The sequence below is a fragment of the Haliotis rufescens genome, unplaced genomic scaffold (genome assembly GCF_023055435.1).
Source record: "Haliotis rufescens isolate VD_foot unplaced genomic scaffold, xgHalRufe1.0.p SCAF_25, whole genome shotgun sequence".
NCBI lineage: Eukaryota > Metazoa > Mollusca > Gastropoda > Lepetellida > Haliotidae > Haliotis > Haliotis rufescens.
In genome coordinates this window covers 3,748,186-3,769,982 of record NW_025963946.1, presented here as the reverse complement: position 1 = coordinate 3,769,982, position 21,797 = coordinate 3,748,186, and the positions used below count along the sequence as shown (strand labels likewise).

The 21,797-nt window shown below is 40.4% G+C and overlaps 1 protein-coding gene across 1 annotated transcript; it reads left to right on the top strand.

Annotated features, from left to right (window-relative positions):
- The first annotated feature begins 1,092 nt into the window (after positions 1–1,092).
- On the top strand, positions 1,093–20,955 carry LOC124122945. Its single transcript, XM_046486150.2, has 3 exons — positions 1,093–1,542; positions 18,745–18,876; positions 20,233–20,955. Exons 1-3 carry the CDS (start codon positions 1,224–1,226, stop codon positions 20,502–20,504), a joined length of 723 nt encoding a protein of 240 aa, XP_046342106.2. The 5' UTR covers positions 1,093–1,223; the 3' UTR covers positions 20,505–20,955.
- The last annotated feature ends 842 nt before the right edge of the window (positions 20,956–21,797 follow it).

The window sequence follows — 21,797 nt, the reverse complement described above, 5'->3', positions numbered from 1 at the left end:
ATATTATGCATTTACTACTAGATAGACTCAATTTTATGGATAACAACTTCTTTTATACTGTGAAAAGCGACGTTTCGGTATAGATTCTTATACCGTTGTCAAGCAAGACTGAATGAGGGTTGTGTTGTTGTTGCAATTAGTGTTTATGAGGTCGCCTTCTGCCTAGGCAATTTCGGCTGACCTGTCCCTCTTTGGGACACCTGTGTGTGAGAGGGGTACACATATCTATTGTGAGTTTGGTGTTCACATAATTTCTGTTATTGTATTGATATGATTTCTATTTTCGTATATTGATATGATTTCATTTTTATCCTTGGCTGCTCTGTTTATATGAATGAGGGACATAGTACAGAATATATATAGTAGGTGGAGCATTAACAGTAGAGGATTAACAGTGACAACAATTGCATACATGAGTGGGTCTTCGGCGTGACGAGCGAACGCTTTAACCACTAGGCTACCCGACTGCCCCTGGCTGGACAGCGATGTTACAGCAGAAACCAAGGAGTGAGTGAGTATGGTTTTACGCCGCTTATAGCAATATTTCAGCAATATTACGGCGGGGGACACCAGAAATGGGCTTCACACATTGAACCCATGTCGAGAATCGAACCCGGGTCTTCGGCGTGACGAGCGAACGCTTTAACCACTAGGCTATCCAACCGCCCCCAGAAACCGAGGAGATCTTCATAGCAAATCTTTCTACTGTTCCTTTTGTGTCCATCGATGTGGAGACATAAGCAAGTATTATACGTTCAGTCTCATTAAAAACGGGGGCACGGGTGGCCTAGTCGTCTCAGGCGCCGCGATTCGCTGTGCAGAGATGCGACAAGGGGAATCAACGTCACAAGTCGTATGTTGAAAGGACATATTATTTATAAACGCCGAGTGAAAAATCACAATGTCGATTGATTCCTGTTAGAAGGCTCCATTAGTCGACTCAGTGATAAACAACAGGATGTGCTTCATGGGCTACATTTCATGCTATGTGCTGATGTGATGAATTATATATACAAACCAACGAAGCCAAACACACAATGTCTGTAGGGGATACGTTTCGTCGTATCCGTATCAGCATTGTAAAGTCAATTCTGAACATACTGCGTGATTCCTAGAGTCTGCAGTTTGACAGACACTTACACGCGGATTGATCATTGTTCTACTTGTCCTGGGCGTGAACACGCGTAAGATTTATGTCACTATATATATTTGATATATGAAGCATGGAAAAAACAGGCTTTTATATTCTGATTCTATTTTTGCGATTTTCGAAAGATATGATTCAGGCCATTCCAGACTGTGGGAACGTCACACACACTCATGCCATGACGTTTGACAACCGGCTGTTTTCAAGATGGTTGTTGTGGACAAAACCATCAACGAAAAGAATTGAATGTGCCAACATCTGTTTCCGAGAGAAAACATGTGTTAGTTTTCAAGTGAACACAGGAGAATCTGTCTGTCGGGGGTACGCCGTCACCTTCAACGGAAACTCCGCAAGCGATCCAGGTCCGGGGTATATGCTGTACGAAACTGAGAAAGGTAATTTAGTTTATCAAGAAAGTAGTTTGGTTTAGAATAGTTTACCCACTCAAAGACACGATGATACATACTTGCTTGTTAGTTTGTTTGTTTGTTGGTTGGTTGGTTGGTTGTTTAACGCCGCACTCAGCACTATTCCAGCTTTATGATGGCGGTCTGTCAATGATCGCGTCTGGACCAGACAATCTAGTGATTAATATCCTGAGCATCGATCCACGCAGTTGGGTTCGATGACATGCATCAACCACGTCAGCGAGCCTGACCACCCGATCCCGTTTGCCGCCTCTTACGACAAGCAAAGTCGCCTTTTACTGCAAACATGGGTTGCTGAAGATCTATTCTATCCCGGATCTTCAATACTTGCTTGTAATTAATCTTAATGGGTAACGTTGACTCAAATAACACGTTGATGTTTAAATCATTGTTTACACAATGTATGATGCTGCAGCCAATCTGCAATACCACTTCTCATGCCATACATGGGGGCACGGATGGCCCAGTCGTCTAAGGCGCCGCGATTCGCTGTGCAGAGTTGCTTCCCTTCGGCACGCCAGGAACCTGTGTTTGTGTGTTCGAATCCCGGTTCACCCCGATTATGTTTCGAGGTTTGCCAGTACCATACTCGTGTTCTCGGGTTTCACCGAAGTGGTAAACGTCTGAGACCTGCATCACTTCAGGCTTTCCTCCCACATTAAGCTGACACGCCGTGAAATAACTTGAATACTGTTAAAAGCGGCGTTAAACCCAACTCTCTCACTCATTCAGTAGGAGCCAGTGGCTAGTCAAAATTGTCTTGACAGCGAGGAAGATCTACCGAGTAAAGACGATCAGTCTGATGTCAACACGGAAAGACGAGGGAACACAATCTTGTGTTGAACGTTAACCTGATATTTCTAAATGAAATGGATGTTTATCAATAAAACATAATTCGCGAGACAGTTTTTCTTGTGAACAATGTGCCAGGTGTAGATTGACGGTGTAGATTGAAGCATTGTCAAAATATTATTAATTATGTTGTATTTATGCCAATCAATTTGCACAGGGCTATTGAAGCTAAATTTGTTTTCTAAAAAAATGAATATTATGTGTTAAAATTGTTTTGACCAGGGATGGTTGGTTCAGTTAATACAGTTAAACAGTTTTATTAATACGTACTTTATTGATCAATAGAGGGGTGTTAGTGGCAGACATTTAGCTGTGCACATGCACAGTGACTCTAATCGTCTTGTCATTATAACATAATAATATAACCAGCACTATCATCCATGAGAGAGAGAGAGAGACACAAACGAAGAATGAAATGACCTAATTATATAACTGACAATATCACACTAAAAATACCTGTTACGTTATAATTTCTATCTCAAAATGAACACCAAATTAACACTTATCTAACCAAAAACACTTTTTCGCGGTTGACTTATTTCAGAGTTTGGATCAGTTCCGGAACACAGCTAATATACTGTTCAATTTCTTTGTGAATATTTGTACACACATCAAACAAGTACGGGCCTGATGGAAGGTGCTTTTATGGAATGTTATTTTTTTACATGTATATTTTAAATGTCAAAAACATGCTTCAGCTTGGGTTTAACGTCGCGTCCAAGATTATTGCACTTATAAAGCGACGTGCATGTACGTGAATGTGTTTGTGTGGCTGTTTGTACTAGTCCGGAATGATGCCGATTTATAGTGCTAGCTCACTGAGATACCATGCCGCAGTTTAACATGGATACCCCACTCGGACACAGTATACTGACTCCGAGCCGACCAGTCCTTGTTTTAGCACCTTAATGTCGAGCGCCGCAGCAGGGTAACAAGAAGTACCATCTTTTAACGTCTTTTGGTATGACGCGGCGGGGGATCGAACCCCGGACCTTCCACTCTCCGGGCGGACGCTCTACCACTAGACCACGGAGGCGGTCTCAATGAATAATACGACCCAACTGTAATTACCATAAACGAACGATGACGCAACTCTTCACAGCGAATCGCGACGTTTAGACAACTGGGCCACTCGTGCCCCTGATGACTATTTTAAGTTAATTATATTTATTTATGGGTATGACATTGTACCCTGACAGCGTGTGTGCGCATAATACCAGATTCCACTTACATAACTGGAATAATGCATAGTTTAGTGTCAATTAACAAACATGCTGTGCTGTGTGCTGTGGACAGGGAATATCTCATGTTAATATAATGACAGGAAGACATGTAGAACACTCAACTGCATCCTATTGTGCATAGTGTTGTGTAAGACATGCTCCAGTTAGCAGGAAATACGTTCACTGAGAAGATATGCCACATCCCTTGGTGGAGTGAGTGAATTTGGGTTAAAGCCGCTTTTAACAGTATTGCAGTTATATCACGGCGTGTCAGCTTATTGCGGGAGGAAAGCCCGAAGTGATGCAGGTCTCAGACGTTTACCACTTCGGTGAAACCCACGAGCACGGGTATGGCGCTGACAAACCTAGAAACATAATCGGGGCGAACCGGGAGTCGAACCCACAATCATAGGTTTCTGGCGTGCTCAAGTGACGCAACTCTGCACAGCGCATCGCGGCGCCTTAGAAGACTGGGCCACCCGTGCCCCCGTTTTTAATGAGACTGAACGTATAATACTTGCTTATGTCGCCACATCGATGGACACAAAAGGAACAGTAGAAAGATTTGCTATGAAGATCACCTCGGTTTCTGGCGGCGGTCGGGTAGCCTAGTGGTTAAAGCGTTCGCTCGTCACGCCGAAGACCCGGGTTCGATTCCCGACATGGGTTCAATGTGTGAAGCCCATTTCTGGTGTCCCCCGCCGTGATATTGCTGGAATATTGCTAAAAGCGACGTAAAACCATACTCACTCACTCACTCCTCGGGGCGAATCTGGATTCGAACCCATAATCTTAGATTTCTGGCGTGCTCAAGTGACGAAACTCTGCACAGCGAATCGCGGCGCCTTAGACGACTGGGCCACCCGTGAGTCAGTACATGTCTTTAATTTGATAAGAAAGTTTCGCCGTTCAGGGGGCTCTGCAAATGCCAACTTGGGAATGATCTCATATGGGATCAGTGGCGAGAACCTTGGGGAAATCTATATTTTAATATGTCTAGGTAGCTGGGCGCAATGTGTATTGATGAGTTACGAGTATCCCTTGGCTATGTGTTAATGGCTTGGGGTTGGTCCAGCGGCTTGCTCGAGAGGATGCTCCGATGGGTTGTCGTGGTTTTGCTTGATTTACAATGTCGAGTTGTTGACACGGGCAGGGAGGGGAGGGGAGGGGAGGGGAGGGGAGGGGAGTTGCTCATCAATGGTAACCCCAGTGGGTTATCTCCCCTGGGTTGTGACCTGCTCGGGTGTTTCATAATGGCACTTGGATATTACTTTGGACAGGTAGCTGCCCCCAGTGAGTGAGTGAGTAATTTTTGCTTAACGCCGCATCAGCAATCTTGCAGCTATTCGCGGCGAGAAAATGTCTAATCTGACCATATGGAATCAAACATAATAAAAGTGATGATGAAAATCACTAAAACCTCAGTCAATATCACAGTCAAGAGTAAAAACTGATTAATCAGATAAGAAGCTATATTTTATAAAACAGTTTGATTTTTTTTAAATATTCTAAAATCAAGTGATTAGAAACTGAGTTAAAAAGTTCAGATAGGGTATAAACATTATCATAAAAGTGTTGTCTGACGAGTGCAAAATCTACACAATCAAGCAAAATGTGCTTGATAGTATTTGGACTATTGCAGGGGATACAAAAAGGTGGATCTTCACCCTTCAATAAAAACGAATGTGTATAATAACTATGGCCAATGCGGCACCGCTGTAAAACAACTTCATCATGACGATATAAACCAGAATGTGCGTGACCTCCAATCAGTGGTTTGAAGCTGCCCCCAGGGTACCACCTCCAATACTGAGTAAACTGCGCCAATGCACAAGTGTTGTGTGTTGTTTTCATGTTTAAAGTCTTAGTTAAAAAAGATGTAGATGTAAAAATTGTCTAGTCTCAAAAACAAACCCAGGCCCCCTAAAAGATAAAAAAAGGTCAGTACCTTAGTCGCCTTCATGAGTTAGCGAGTGAGTTGGGCTTAACGCCGCTTTTAACAGTATTCCAGTTATATCACGGCGTGTCAGCTTAATGTGGGAGGAAAGCCCGAAGTGATGCAGGTCTCAGACGTTTACCACTTCGGTGAAACCAACCAGCACGGGTATGGCGCTGACAAATCTAGAAACATAATCGGGGCGAACCGTGATTCGAACCCACAATCACAGGTTTCCGGCGTGCTCAAGGGACGCAACTCTGCACAGCGAATCGCGGCGCCTTAGACGACTAGGTCACCCGTGCCCCCCACTGACACAAGAGAACGAAATTATTTGCATCAATTTGAAGACAAGCAAATACATGGCGTCGCGAAGTGAAGGATTCTTTCATAAATAATTTCAGAACAACATCAGGCGTGAAACAATACATCAAGAGTGTAAAGAGATCAGTTAATAGTCCTTTAAAAATCTTGCTAATGCGACAATAAATAAAACAATAAAACGTGAACAAATGGAAACTCCAAACATGAAACAACTGATGCATAATTCACAAACATCTGTCATCACAACAGATCAAAGATAAGTGCGTCTGTTGTCGCACTGAAAGTGTTCAGTTGGGATTTCGAGAAGTGGTCCCCACTATGTGATGCTAGTTTCGGATGGTCAGGCTCAGTGACTTTTATTTTTTTGTATACCAACAGTGCAGATCGTTGTTCACAATATATACTCACACGCAAAAGAAACGCAAGTCGAGTATGCAGTATACATGTTATTTATTTTCAACAGTAAAGATAAGAAATACTTATAGGGCAAGATTGACAAACATTTGACTGAAGACAGTTTAATGGATTAAAAGGCAGATGACATAATTGTTTTTTTCAAATGTTAAGGGCTTACACAGTTTCGAGTCAATATCCAAAATGTCAGTCATGATCAATACCTAGTGTGACCACCATTAGGATTGATCACTGCCACACATATCCTGTACATTGAGTTGATCAGACGATTTGTGAAGGCCCTAGGGATCCTCCTGCACACATCCAGAGCAGCTGTGCGTAGTTCATCGGCAGTTGTAGGGACTGGGTGCACATTGTGCAGACACCTTTGAACCTAATCCCATAAGTGTTCGATGGGGTTCGGATCAGGGCTGAGGGCTGGCCACGGTAGAACACGGATGTTGTGTTGTTGCAGAAAGGCCATGGTAGCTCTGGCAACATGGGGACGAGTGTTGTCCTACTGGAAAATGTGTTGTTGATGTTGTGCAAAAAAAGGAACAACGTGGGGTCTGATCACTTGGTCGATATACCGCTGAGCAGTGACGCTGTGCCCCCGACCTTGACCAACATTTAGAAAGCACAGGGTTCCAAGTCTCGCATTAAGTCCAATCCCTGCCCATATCATGACGCTAGGTCCACCCCATGGATCCCTTTCCACAACGTTTCTGTCAGCGAAACGATCACCTCGACGCCGCCAAATTCTGACTCTTCCGTCTGCATGGGAGACACAAAAGCGACTTTCATCAGAGAAGATGACACGCCTCCACTCACGATGACGCCAATTGTGATGACCCTGTTCCCACTGAAGTCGTGCTTGTCGATGCCGTGGTTGGAGAACAGTACGACGTGCTGGTCGGCGACATCTGAGGTTTTTGGAACGGAGACGTCGGATCACAGTGTCCCGGCTAATGTGTCGATTATGTGTTCCTATGGTCTGTCGAGAACTTGCACTTGCAGTTAGGAACGGATGTCGCTGGTGTTGACGGGTAATCTGCCGATCTTGTCGAGGTGTGATGACCCTAAGACGACCGCTCCGAGGAAGGTCATTTGGGGTCTGTGTAGCATTGTATCGATGCAGGAGACGGTAAATTGTGGTTATGTTAACGTTGAAATGACGGGCAACATCTTGGACAGACTCTCCAGCTTCCATACGTCCCATAGCCTGGTTTCTCTGAATATTAGTTATTGCTTGGCATTGTTGACCAAGGAGTGGTAGGTCCAAGAATCGGCCACAGTTTTATTCCCACTACAGTTCGTGCATTTTCGATTTCGCGAGAAATGGGTGCATGCTACCCACATATTCATTGTAATGGTGCGTTTTGGCGATACGTTTTTTTATGTTGCGTTTTTACTCGGGGCTCCCAAAATGCAACCAAAAATATTGGTAACACCATCAGGCTTCACTACATGCTAAAACTCGTATCAATTGATGGTTCCGTGTTTGTTACCTATTTGCATAAAACCACTTCCGTTTCTTTTGCGTGTGAGTATATTCGTCACTGGATTGACTGGTCCGGACTCGATTATTCACAGGTCACAGTCGTATAGCTGCAATAATGCTGACTTGTTAAACAACAATTTACTATGCTCCGTCTGAATAAGTTTTGACTTTCTTGAAGAAGGACATTCTCAATGTAAAATCTCCTGTGCCTGTGTTACCTAATTTTGATCACATTTTGAAATTTGGTGATATGGTATTTCCAAGCTGTAGGCATCCCCATTGGTTCAAACTGTGCTCCCATTCTTGCAAATATGTTTCTTTTTTTTGCATATGAACTGGAGTTTGTTGTCGGACTGGCAAAATCAAAACTGAGCAGATAAGCTTTAAGTATATGGATGACCTGGTATGGTTGAATAGTTGTCGATTCCAGTGATTTATCTGCCTCATCTGTTTCATATTTAGACCTAATGCATAAAGAATCGACCCGTGAAGATCCGGGGTAGAATAGGTCTTCAGCAACCCATGCTTGCCGTAAAAGGCGACTATGCTTGTCGTAAAAGGCCGACTTGGTTGATGCATGCCATCGATCCCATTTGCGTGGATCGATGCTCATGATGTCAATCACTGGATCTTCTGGTCCAGACTCGATCATTTACAGACCGCCGTCATATAGCTGGAATATTGCTGAGTGACGTATTTTTAACTTGTTGGTGCCAGGGTGTCAAAAGACCAGCTGTTTTAATGACCATGATAAGGCAACCTGCAACCGTTTTACTTGAAATGATATTTTTGCAACTCTTTAAAAAGTTTGTTAAGTATTTAGAAGCTCAACTGTTTTCTACATCCGCAAAAATATACAGGATCTTCTGTGCATGATGGTCAAGTTTGTTTTCGCTCTGACGTAAAGTGAACTGGCACTTGCATAGCAGTTCCTGAGCTGTAGGGGGCTACTTGGGAGTGGCAGTCCTTGTTGCAGTAGATAGTCTCCTGAGGATGTCCGTTGGCTGCCCTCCCGTTTAGACCGTTTTTCCTTGGCAACTTGCAACAGCTTTGCCGTGCCTCCCCTTTGCCCTCTGCTGAACCCCTCCCACCTATCAAAGTTCACCGCCATCAAGTCCCGCTTTCAGACCTATTTGAAGAGGAAGTGGGGAAGTTCACGTCTCATTTTTTCTGGAGGCGAGCTCACCGTACAGGAAGTTCTTCAGGTTCATCTTGGGTCGATGTGGGGCCGTGGGAAAGAAATTTAACGCTTGTTACTCGGTCATTCCAGCTAATTCCAAGGATGCACATCAGGGTGCTCACGTGGAAGAAACGTTGAGTCTGTTTTCTGCCTTCACTGCAGTGGCAGTGGTGGTGGGTGAAACAGGGTTTAACGTCGCGTCCAAGATTATTGCACTTCTATAGCGACGCGCATGTACGTGTATATATATGTGTGTGTGTGTGTGTGTGTGTGTGTGTGTGTGTGTGTGTCCGTGCTTGTACTAGTCCGAACTGATATATATATTTTTATAGTGCAAGCCCACTGAGATTCCATGGCGCAGTTTAACATGAATACCCAACTCAGACACAATTTACTGACTCCGAGCGGACCAGTCCTTGTTTTAGCCCCTCAACGCCGAGCGCCTGTCATGAGGAAAGTTAATAATAAGATAAATCGATACGTCGTATTTTCCTAAAAAATACAGTTAATGGGTCCCAAACATTAATCCTCAAAGACCAGAGATGTAAGGACAAATAATTGAAACTGGAGGAGCAGCCACAACTTCCTGATCTCTGCTGTAGGTCATATTCGGAATGTTAACCGACAAGCTAACTGATCAAAGCTGCATATCAAAATAAAATGGTTCTCAGGCACATTGTTCTCAAATGTAAAAGAGAAATAGAATTCATCTTCATTTGTTTTATTAGGAAAATTATGGAACACTGTAAGGGACATTCTCGCAATCTCGCACTCTCGGTATCTCGACCTTTGGAAACGAGCTAAATATGCCCCAAACACAAGAATACGTGATCGCGAGAATGCGACATTTAATTTTCTCGCGTTTTCGCGTTTAAGACGCTGTCCGTGCGCATGCGTAGTGTCATAAGGTCAAGGCTCATGCGCACGTTTGTTATCCTTTGGTCATGCTTCTTTCATGTCCTATGTGGAGTAGACTAGAGTCCTCCCTCGTTGTAGATTCCTCCCCCGTTGTAACAGTTTTCTATGTACTTCAACATGCTCAATATAATTTAACAAAAGAAATTGTGAGCATGAATGTCCAATGATAGGGAAAACACTAATGTATCCGATAGCTGGAAACAAAACTATCACCGTCAGTGAGGGAGCAATATTGCTTAAAGCCGTATCAGCAGTATTGAAGCTATTCGCGGCTTCACCGTCAGTTATAGAAGTAATCAAAGACAGTGATTTTCTCCATGAGACAATATTACACACGGCGAGCATATTCATTAATGCAAAATTCGCACAGACCAATTTGAAGTACAATATTAATATTATTGACTCCAAAACATCCCGCCTTACATTATTTTATAGCTTAATTGGATAGAATCATCATTCATCCGCCCGCATGTAATCAGAAATGAGCGGGCCACTGATTTAGAAATAAACGACGAGTTGGACTTATTTCCGTACAATAAAAAACTGCAGGGAGAATAAACAATGGGGGGTGTTATTGTACGATAACGACGACCACGAATCGTTTAATGCTTATATGAGATATCAACATTATGTACAGCCTCTTTAAGTATGTTGGTAAAATGTACATTATCGTACGATCGAGTATGCGATTGTTCGGCCATCGCGTTTATTTGCGTTGGCCTACTACATCAATGGGGAACAACTCACTAGACACTCCGCTATCACAAATAACGTCGTCAAACATACGACGTCATCAAGTTGCGAGCGCATGTTCGAATCCCCGGAAATGACGTCAAGATAGAACAATGTTTTATCGCGAAATAAACTACACTTCGTTCTTCATATTTCTTTGCGATTTAACGCGTAGCTATCTTAATTAACTTGATAATGCCCTCATATTGCTTGACGACGGACCATTATCACGCCCGCTGTTAGTTGAAGTCATATGACGTTTAAAAGTGACGTTATCTGGTTTGTTCTATGACGTTTCCATATTTATAAACATGGGTCAGTGACATTCGTTGTTTGTGGATTGCAGTAAAATTAATGTTTCAAAACCGATATTGTTGTTAAGTTTATTTGATAACAAATTCTATCCATTTTAGCTATTATCACGGTAACGCTGTCTTTTTAGGCATTATCATTTGCAGAAGCCCTCGGTCTTTCCAATTGCCCTCCTTGGTCAGGCAGTTAATGGAATACATCGGGACTCTCGCGAATGGTTATGGCCTGCAAAATAGCGTAACCCTTATACTACTGCCTCCAAGTTCCTGAAAATATATATAGATATACATATCGCTAATATGTGTGTTCCTGCTTTCTTTACTTGATAACATACTCCACACACTTAGCCCTATGCATGTTAATAGCTTCGTAATTGTACACGTATGTCGTAAAAAGTTCGATAAGAAAAAAAAAATGTTAAAAAAGGCCTCCCGTCTACCCAATCTCATTAAGATGAGATCTTTGTTGATAGATCTTAGATCATGAAAGTGACAGTTGGAATGTGTTTTCTAATCATGCAACCTCGAAAACGTTAACACGGGGTATTCCGAACGACAGTTACGGCCCGTACGACTGACTCCGCCAAATTATCGCCTATATCTTGCTTCCGTTGGACAAACATTTGAACGGAGGAGGGAAGCACTGCCATACAATCTCAACCATATATTAGACATTACGGAATGTTCGTTTGTTCAGTTTTCAAAAATTAATCTAGAACTGTGTCAACATATTTTTCAAGCGTAGTCTCAAATGGAAGTCGCCAGGTTGAAACGAGTGCTGTAAAGCTTGAGAAAGCTGCTTTGAAATTGGCTGATGTCGACTCCTTGTAAGTCATTTCAGTGGTCGGTCAAAGTTCCCGAAAGGTCGTTCTGACGTGACCCGTAATATGATGTCCTCAGATCTTTGTTTAACGGCAGCAAGAACTTCGGTCTGATTTTAATGAGATTGACCGTCTACCATGTTTTTAAAAAAATCAATCATACTCTAAACCAATATAACCTGAAAGGCACAGAGTTAGTGGGTCTTTTTATTAAATAAACTAAAAAATATAGTTTATAAAATCAGAGTAGAATATAATTTCCTCTCACTATTACATCAGTTTTATTATATAATGTATGAATCATGACATGTATTTTATATAGGCATCTGGAACATGGGGTTGGACATGTCACCAGGTATAAATCTGGACCTGCTCAGAGGCTGATATTCGGCCCCAAATCTGTAGCAGATGTCAGTAAACTGTCCCTCTTCAAAGGTTTTGACGTATCTATGCCATCCTAAATAATGCAGAATGTAAGGAAATTATTTCATTAGTTTTTTCCCGAATCTGTTTGCCAAGGGCACTTAGTTTGGAATTCTAAATTTAGATAAAAATCCCTGGTCACATTTCCAGAATATTGGACTTAATAAACTGCCAGTATTTAGGTACTGGGATGTGAGAACAGTTGAAAACATTGAGAGGATCCAAGATAAAATGAGCACTTGTAACTGCCATGGTTATATCAAATCAATCAGATCCACGTTCCAGAAAAGGGAAACCTGCGATGGTAAAAGTATCTGAAGACAGGGTCTGCAGTCTTTCCCATCAATTAACTTGCATTGATAACATATACAACACAAATTAAAATTCATATAAGATCTTGTTCAAAAGACTTGTCATGAATCCACGAATTATTACTGTCAACAACTAAAGATGTAAATTAAGTACAACAAATATCTTATAAGGAAGAGAATTTATGGAGGTCAACTTCTTAATTATGACGAACACCACCTTCCTTAAATTCTCTTCCTTGTGTGTATCACTTCAAAGCTTTAATCAACAAAATTACCTGTTGACATCATGGCTGTTACTTAGTAAGAAACAATAATTCTTTCATTGCTCCAGAAACCACATGCCTACAGGACATAACACTAAACAATATATATTTCATTTTACAAATCACATGTGAAGTGACAAGTATTACTTATGCATGAAACAATATACATTTAAATCCAAATATCATGTAGCTGGACACCTGGACTTCATTAGATATTTAAACATATATCCCAAGTATGCTTCACAAATACTGGTGTGAACATGACATTAAATAATATAAATACACGCAAACAGGGATTCAGACCAGTTCCTTTTCTAGGATACTGACTGTCATCCATAATGTCCTAAAGTTGTTCTAAAATTGGGTAAAGTTATAGCAAAAGACAAAAAACCCATTTGAAAATGTCCTGAAGCCAGCAAAATCACTGTGAAGTAAATATAAAGCTCATTCTCAACATAATCATAACCAAAACGTGAACAATATGTAAATAACCAACATCCTTAATAAACACTAGCTCTTGCTCAATTGTTAAATATTGGCAATATCCTCAAATCAATTACATTTTGAGGTTAAATACATTTCAATATTCACAGCTATATATGAAATTATTAAGAATTATATAATTTATTCTGTATTAGAATTGATCAGGCACTCTAGATAATGCCTGATCAGGGTGTGACAAAGAGATACTGCCTTTTTTTTTACAAATTCTTTGTATCTTAAAATAATTATAAGTATCATGCGTTATGATACTGGTAATCACTTTCACCTGTCATTTTTTAAAAACATATTTTTTAAAAATATATCACGTAGTGTTATTTAGTTAGTGCAATTAAATCATATTAATCTTACTTTTATACGGCATCAATTAAATAACTGGTTGGAATAATTATTAATAACTTGATTAGATTATAATTTATATCATTACTTACCCACGTTACTCTGAGTTCATAAAAAAAGACTTGCTATTATTTCAATTTAATTAATTAAAATGACTCGACACTTATAATCGTTTTTAACAGTTATATTGTTTCACTAAAATGTATATCATTAAGCTCACTACCAGTGAATAACTTATGTTGCAAACAATTCTAAACTTATAATTTTCTTAAATCAACTGAGATTGTTTTCATTTCAATCTGTCAAAATATTTTAGTAATTCACTTTATTCTCACGAAATTTTCCTCTTCTTTCTAACCTTGAAGGGATGATTCCATTTCACAATAATGGGATCAAGTAATTCATTACTGCATGGGTCCCGTCTCTTCATAGAAATGCTGAAATAGTCAAAGCATGATTTAATGGGAACTTATATGAATTAAATTGAAAGATTTTGTGGAACGAAAACCATTGACAATGATTATAATTCTATGTCGAAAGATTTATTACTGCTAGAGTAATTTTCAATATCATGCTCTGGTATTTTGCAATATTAATAGATAGGCTTATTGTGTTTTTTTGTGATTTTGAGTGAGTGAGTGAGTGAGTGAGTTTGGTTTTACGCCGCTTTTAGCAATATTCCAGCAATATCACGGCGGGGGACACCAGAAATGGGCTTCACACATTGTACCCATGTCGGGAATCGAACCCGGGTCTTCGGCGTGACGAACGAACGCTTTAACCACTAGGCTACCCGATCGCCCCTTGTGATTTTGAAGCTAATTATAAATCATATCTAAAAATCTGTTACAAAATAAATCATATCTAAGAGAGAGGAATACAATTCCCACTAGATTGTACTTCAATGTAAATAATAGCAGCTTTCGTTCTGCACTAACCGGAACCAGATCACTGTCATATTTGTTTTTAGTGTGTCACGGCCGTCTCACATATAAGCAATATGACCTGCTAACTCAATGCCCGATGTTGCCAAAATACATAATCCAAAAAAGATTTTGCAGTTACAAGCATTATCTTATTTTATAACATACGTAAAATCATAACTTTCTACGTGTTGTCATTTACCCGTATTGAGTATGCATATGTGTAAAAGTGCGAAAAGTCCTGCCAATTCTCACCTTCAAGCAGACGAGGGTCCCGTAGAAGATGGTGGCGACATTTAACTGATCGTGAGGGCTACCGCAAACGTTGATCAGCCTCAAACACTTATCTCCCTTTCACTTTTCTGTGGGTTTGAGTAAAGGTATACATCTAATCCCAGCGATACGTAATGGATATCGCGAATGACAATAGTAAAAAACGTAGCCACGTGGCTTCCCGGAAGTGAATCTGACACATCCGCAAAGCGCGCCCGGCCTTTTGATTGGATCAAACTGACGCCTGCGCCAATTTTGATTGACAGACTGGATCGGTCTATTGCCTAAACAGTTATATGTTACTATAACTTCTTTCAGTGGCATTTAGAAGTTTGGGTGATGAAGAAAGACAAGTTTTATGGATGAACAACTTCTTTATTACAATTAGTGCGACGTTCGGGTGTAGATCCTAACACCTAACACCTTTATCAAGCAAGTGTAATAAAGAAGTTGTTCATCCATAGAACTTGTCTTTCTTCTATATGTAACTATCTTAAAAAACGCGAGATTGCGACCATGTGGCGATCTCGCGTTTTTCTGCCAATTACCTGTACAGTGATCTCGTTGCGTCCCTTGGGCGTGCCAGAAACCTATGATGGTGGGTATCATCCCATTTCAGGCTTACAAGCCGGGGTTTAACTGCGATACAAATACTGTTCAAAGCGGTGTTAAGCCAAACTCACCCACATATTCAGAGCCATGCCGGTCCCCCAGGCTGGATATTGGGGGTACTTTTCCAGTATGAGCATGCCTGTCATGTGGATGTCAAGACCGTAATATATTAATTGTTAGACTTTGATTGAATTTTAAAAAATAAACATGGGCGACGGGCGCATTTTATTTTTAACATTCTATTGTTTTCTTATCGAACTATTTAAGGCATCTGTGTACAATTGCTGTCGAAGGGTGCGATGCGCATCATGCGTGTTCACTAGGGCTACGTGTACGGAGTAGGAACATACATATTAGCGATATTTCTATTTCTATGAACGTTAATGCAATTGAATAATGTAAGGAGGCATGTTTTGATGAAAATCTATAAATATATTTAGTATGGCCTAAAGTAGCGAATATGGTGTCGTGTGAAAACATCGGACAATCTCATTTTAGCCGAATGCTTCAAATTGGTGTTTGAGAATTTTGTTTTAATGAATATGTTAGCCGTGTATAATATTGACTTATGGAGAAACTCACTTGCCTGTGATTATTTCTGTAACTGACTGTGGAGCCGCGAATAGCTGCAATACTGCTGATGTGGCTTTAAGCAATATTTACTCTCTCACTGACAGTGATATTTTGTTTCTAGCTTCCGGGGACTGTAATGTTTTCACTATCACTGGACATTCAGGCACACAAGTCGTTTTGTTAAATTATATTGAGCATGTTGAGGGTTTCAATTTCAAGCACACAGGAAACTGTACCAAAAGGAGAGGACTCTACTCCACATATGTAAATTAATAGCATTTTCAAGCTCAAGTCATAATTTTGCTAAATGCTAGTTGGATAATGAAGAGCATGAAAGAAGCATGACCACAGGGCAACTAACGTGCGCATGCGCCTTGACCTTATGATATTACACATGCGCACGGACAGCGTCTAAAACGCGAGAACGCGAGATCGCTAGAAAATGAAATGTCGCATTCTCGCAATCTTGTGTTTTTGTGGTCTAATTTGTCAAGTCGAGATTGCGAGATTTTGCATCATGTCCAAATATTGCATTCTCGCGTTGTCGACTTTTGAAAAAAAGTGCTTTGTATAATAAACACGAGAATGCGAGATCGCGAAATCTTTTGGCCATATCTCGTGTTCCAGCGATCTCGCATTCTCGTATTTTTGGCATATTTAGCTCGTTTCCAAAGGTCGAGATAGAGAGAATGGGAGATTGCGAGAATGTCACCTACAGTATTCCATAGAAAAGAAAAGAGTGATGAGGGAGGAACATGTTGTTTTTCAATCCAACAATACAAACAAACACAATTGGGCACACAATGAACTCAGCTCTTTGAATACAAAGTCAGTTGTCAAGCATGTAATATTATGGATAACAGAATATGTTCAAAGGACGTGAGTTCACGAGTATCAATGACGCTATTTAAGTCATTTGAGGTTTTTGAAACAGAAGAGTTTAGGAGGGAACACTGTAAATATAACGTGGGTTATAGTATAGAATAAGGAAGCAGGGGACATTGCTGCAGACGCGAAATCGTGAGTGGAAATCGCTTTGGGTTGAAGTTCCACTACAGCTTCTCCTGGCCAATATATTTGACAACAAACCACCTCATCCTGCTCTCTCTACGTTTAAGAAACGCTGTATTACGTTTATAAACTTAATACAGAAATTCTAATACAGCATGCGCAATTCAGAATTTCATATTTGTAACACCACCTAAGTGACTGGATGACATTGAACGTCGTCGAGGCATAGGACTTGCTTTTCCAACTTGTACTGCACTGGGCATGTGTTATGCCAACTGCAGAACGAGTGGCCATTTAAGCGGAAGTGCCTAGAGGCAGAGTACAATTTTTACTGCATTTGACATGTGTTTTCCTATGTGTGGAAGCGATGTCATTTAACAAGAAGTGCTGATGTCTTGTGAGGATATCTACTAGCAAAGAACCAAAACGACAGTATTTGAGATCACAGAATGTAGATAGATAGTTGTGAGATCAGCAGCTATCTGATTTGGTACGGTCAAAATAGTTCATGATTCATGTTGGTTGGTTGGTTGGTTTGTTGTTTAACGCCGCACTCAGCAATATTCCAGCTATATGACGGCGGTCTGTAAAATAATCGAGTCTTGACCAGACAATCCAGTGATTAATATCATGATCATCGATCCACGCAATTGGGATCGATGAGATGCATCAACCAAGTCAGCGAGCCTGACCACCCGATCCCGTTAGTCGCCTTTTACGACAAGCATAGTCCCCTTTTAAGGCAAGCATGGGTTGCTGAAGACCTATTCTACCCCGGAATCATGATTCATGTTCCTGGTGGGAATCTTTTAGGACATTCGTGAAAAGGTGGGGACTTTGTAAAGCAAACATCTTCCTTGTTCTGTATCAGTGACAGGTAATGTGTGGTACTGCCTAGTACTGCCGAGTGCGTCAATCTTAAAACCTTTCTTCCAATCCAGTCCAGTCAATGAAATGTCGCCCTTTCATTTTTGAAGTGACTTGTATACACATACATATATACATACATATACAGCCGCTAATTATTACAGCATGAGGGGGCAAGGGTGGCCCAGTCGTCTTAGGCGCCGCGATTCGCGTCCCTTGGGCACGCCAGAAACATATGATTGTAGGTTCGAATCCCGGTTCGCCCCGATTATGTTTCTAGGTTTGCCAGCACCATACCCGTGCTCTTGGGTTTCACCGAAGTGGTAAACGTCTGAGACCTGCATCACTTCGGGCTTTCCTCCCACATTAAGCTGACACGCCGTGATATAACTGGAATACTGTTAAAAGCGGCGTTAAACCCAACTCACACACTCACTACTACAGCATGGGTTCAAGATGCCAGTGAGTGATGAAATAAAACCTCTATCAATTAATTATCAATTAACCTTTGGTTTTATTAAGCCTTCTGGAACTTAATGATTATGGTTCGAATCCCGGTTCGCCCCGATTATGTTTCTAGGTTTGTCAGCACCATACCCGTGCTCGTGGGTTTCACCGAAGTGGTAAACGTCTGAGACCTGCATCACTTCGGGCTTTCCTCCCACATCAAGCTGACACGCCGTGATATAACTTGAATACTGTTAAAAGCGGCGTTAAACCCAACTCACTCACTCACTCACTCACTCACTCACTAATGATTATTGATTTTAACACTTTATTAAATCTTACATGCATATTGCCTCAGATATTGATGCTCATTTTGAAATGCATCTGATGATCACCTACTGAAATGGGATGGTTTTTTTGCTGTTGTTTTTGCAGCTACAGGATTTATTGGATCTACATGTCAGCAAAATACAGACTGTTCCGTGACAAGGTCTGTCTGTGTCCACTCCGAGTGCATGTGTGATCCAGGGCTATCCTTCTCACCACAACAAAAATCTTGTGTTTCAAGTATGCATACATTTTTTTTCTTTCTATTTTTACTCAGTCCCTTGAAAAGATGGCTGCTTTATGTTTTTTTGCCGCATTGTTGTTTCAAAAAGGAATTTTAGTTCACAACGACCGATCAAAGTGAGATTTAGAAAAGACATTTTTTTTCTAAAAATAAGACATGATCAAAGAATTTTTTAGATAAATAATGTGTTTTCTCAATGCCCATAAGACATGCACTTTCTTTCTTTTTGAGGCATTATTCATTTCCAGACAGCTCTTTAGGAAAAAAAATATGTTTGTTTGTTTCCTTGGCAATAAACTAGACTTAGACTAAAAAACGTGTAGCATTCGTATCCGGAGCATATCTCGGAAATTGCCTTCTATTATATTATGAACCTTTGCAGACGTTCAGCTGAAATCGTGAACTTGTGCATTTTGCTTATTTTGTATATACTGAACTGATGTACTGAAATTGTTTTAGTATTTCCTTGTTTTATCCTCCCTTTCTCATATAGAGTCACTACTATATGAACAAACAGATTTCTAAGGTGCCCTATGGTGGGGTGTTCTGATAACGCGGTTTTCCTGTTAGTTTTAAAAATATACTTATTTTCCTGGATACTGGGGAACAAATGATGTCAATACTAGTGGCTCACCAAACGTTTCTGCAATTTTATGTCAGATAAGAACAGACATTATCTACTAAACAGACATCTGCAAGTCAACTTTATTTAACTAAACCTTAACTACATAGTTTGTACATATCATTCGTAGGTTAGTGGAAATTGAAGTGGAAGTTGTCATGTGTAAGGTAGATGTGCTTCTTTGTGTACTGAACCAATTCCTTGTGTTGGCCTGATAATTCTGTAAGAGCTGATACCCATGTTTCTGTAAGGTGTCTAAGATTGAAGTGCCAACTTGATTATTAAGTAACTTAAAGCATCGGGCTTTCTCTTTGAAAGATGTAGTGCATTTGGCAATTGTTTTCGCACACAGTAAGGTATGTCAGTAAACAGGAAGTATATATATGTATATACTAATATATGTAATACCCTAAAGACGTTTTTTAATGTCTTGTATTAGACATGTGTTTTCACAAACAAGAAATGATATATTTAGACTGGATGGCATTGGGTGGAATTGCATTTTGTTTTCATATTTATGTAGCGGAATAAAGCAACTATGGAATGTTATTTTTGCTGGGGCATTCTGGAAACGACAGTGAAGGGGCAACCTCTATTTCTGCAAGTGCTTGTATACGCTCCTCTAGTCAAAAGTCCTTTTGAATATAATTCAAACCAAAAGAAGTAGTTTTCAACTCCGTATATGCAATATGCGACAGGAATATACAATTCAACTCTGATTTGTTTGCAGCTTGCACGACGTACGGTCCCCATTACACTAAAATCCGTGGCTACTATATAGGCGGGAACAACATGGCTACCTACACCGGCGTGACAGAACAACAGTGCACGGACCACTGTACAGCCAGAACCAACTTTGTCTGCCGTTCTGCAGACCGGCGAACCTCTGACGGGAGGTGTGACCTGAGCTCCCAAACTCTTATGACTGTTGCCTCATCGGACTACAGAATAGAGGCGGATCCTACAATTATGACCCAATTTTCCAGAGATTGCGAAGCCTGATCTGAGCACCTAAAATGCATGTTCCTCTATGATTCGAAATCAGCTAATCAACAGCGAGGAAATGTATATATGTCCCTAGCAGTACGATTTATTCGGTCATTCGGTCAGTGGTTCTCACTTTGTAATGGAGGATTTGGCTTACACTGAGTCTTGTGGTTTGGTTTGGTTTGATTGTTGTTTAACGCCGCACTCAGCAATATTCCCGATCTCGTTTGTCGCCTCTTACGACAAGCATATACTGTTTATTTATGTGTTCATGTTAGACGTGCACAATGCCCGATCTAAATCAGTCCTGAGTACTGTTCTTGCCGTTGTAGTCGATGTTGCTGATGATGTGAATTAACATTCGTTGATGGCAGAGCTTATGCCTGTCTATAAATCCACAAGCATTTACGTGGGACATTGTTAATGCTGTTTTCTCTGAATAGACGTTTCTTCTAAGGAATACAAATACAGTACTTATGAATTCAATTGCAATGAATTAAGACTGTGTTACCAATGTCAAAGTATTCATCAACACGTCTTTGTTTTATGTGGACATTACCACTACGATATATATATTTATATACACACACACATACACTTGTACTTTTCTACGCATAATACGCATATATATACTTTGAATGTGCACGTAGGCAGATATCACTATAATGACACTTTGTCTCTAATGGATGTTGTTATGTTTTCTTTACGAATACAATTTCGATGCGTTAATATTAGACATTGTCAATACCGTAGTGGTTCTGTGGATACACCTGTATTTGAAATGAATATTCATTACTATTGCTGTGTCGTGGGAATATACGTTCGTTTATAGCAGACAGTATGTCTTCACTGTGAATATACTTGTCTATTTAGAATATGTTGCAACCAACACTTTCTTCCATGTATAATATAAACCTTTGTTTTAAAGAGACATTAGCACTGTTAAATGCATACACTTGCCCCTGTAATGGACCTCACTAATACTGTTTACATTATTTTGCTGGTTAATAGTAATAAGAATAGACAATGTATGATAGACATGGCCAACAACTCATATATAAGTTTAAATCGGCCATTCGTCTGTTTCTTTGAAGTAACTTGCCATTGTGATAAATGTTGTTCTGGTATTCTGTCCTGTGAATTAATATGTCCTAATCAGACTAGAATACTGCTTTTTCTTTGTATAAACTTGATATAAGTTTATATCAGACGTTGTTGACAGTAATTTGTTCTCTATTTGAACCTTTAATGCAGACAAACATATTCTACTCAATAAGCAAAAATGATTTTGTTAGAGATAAGTGGCAA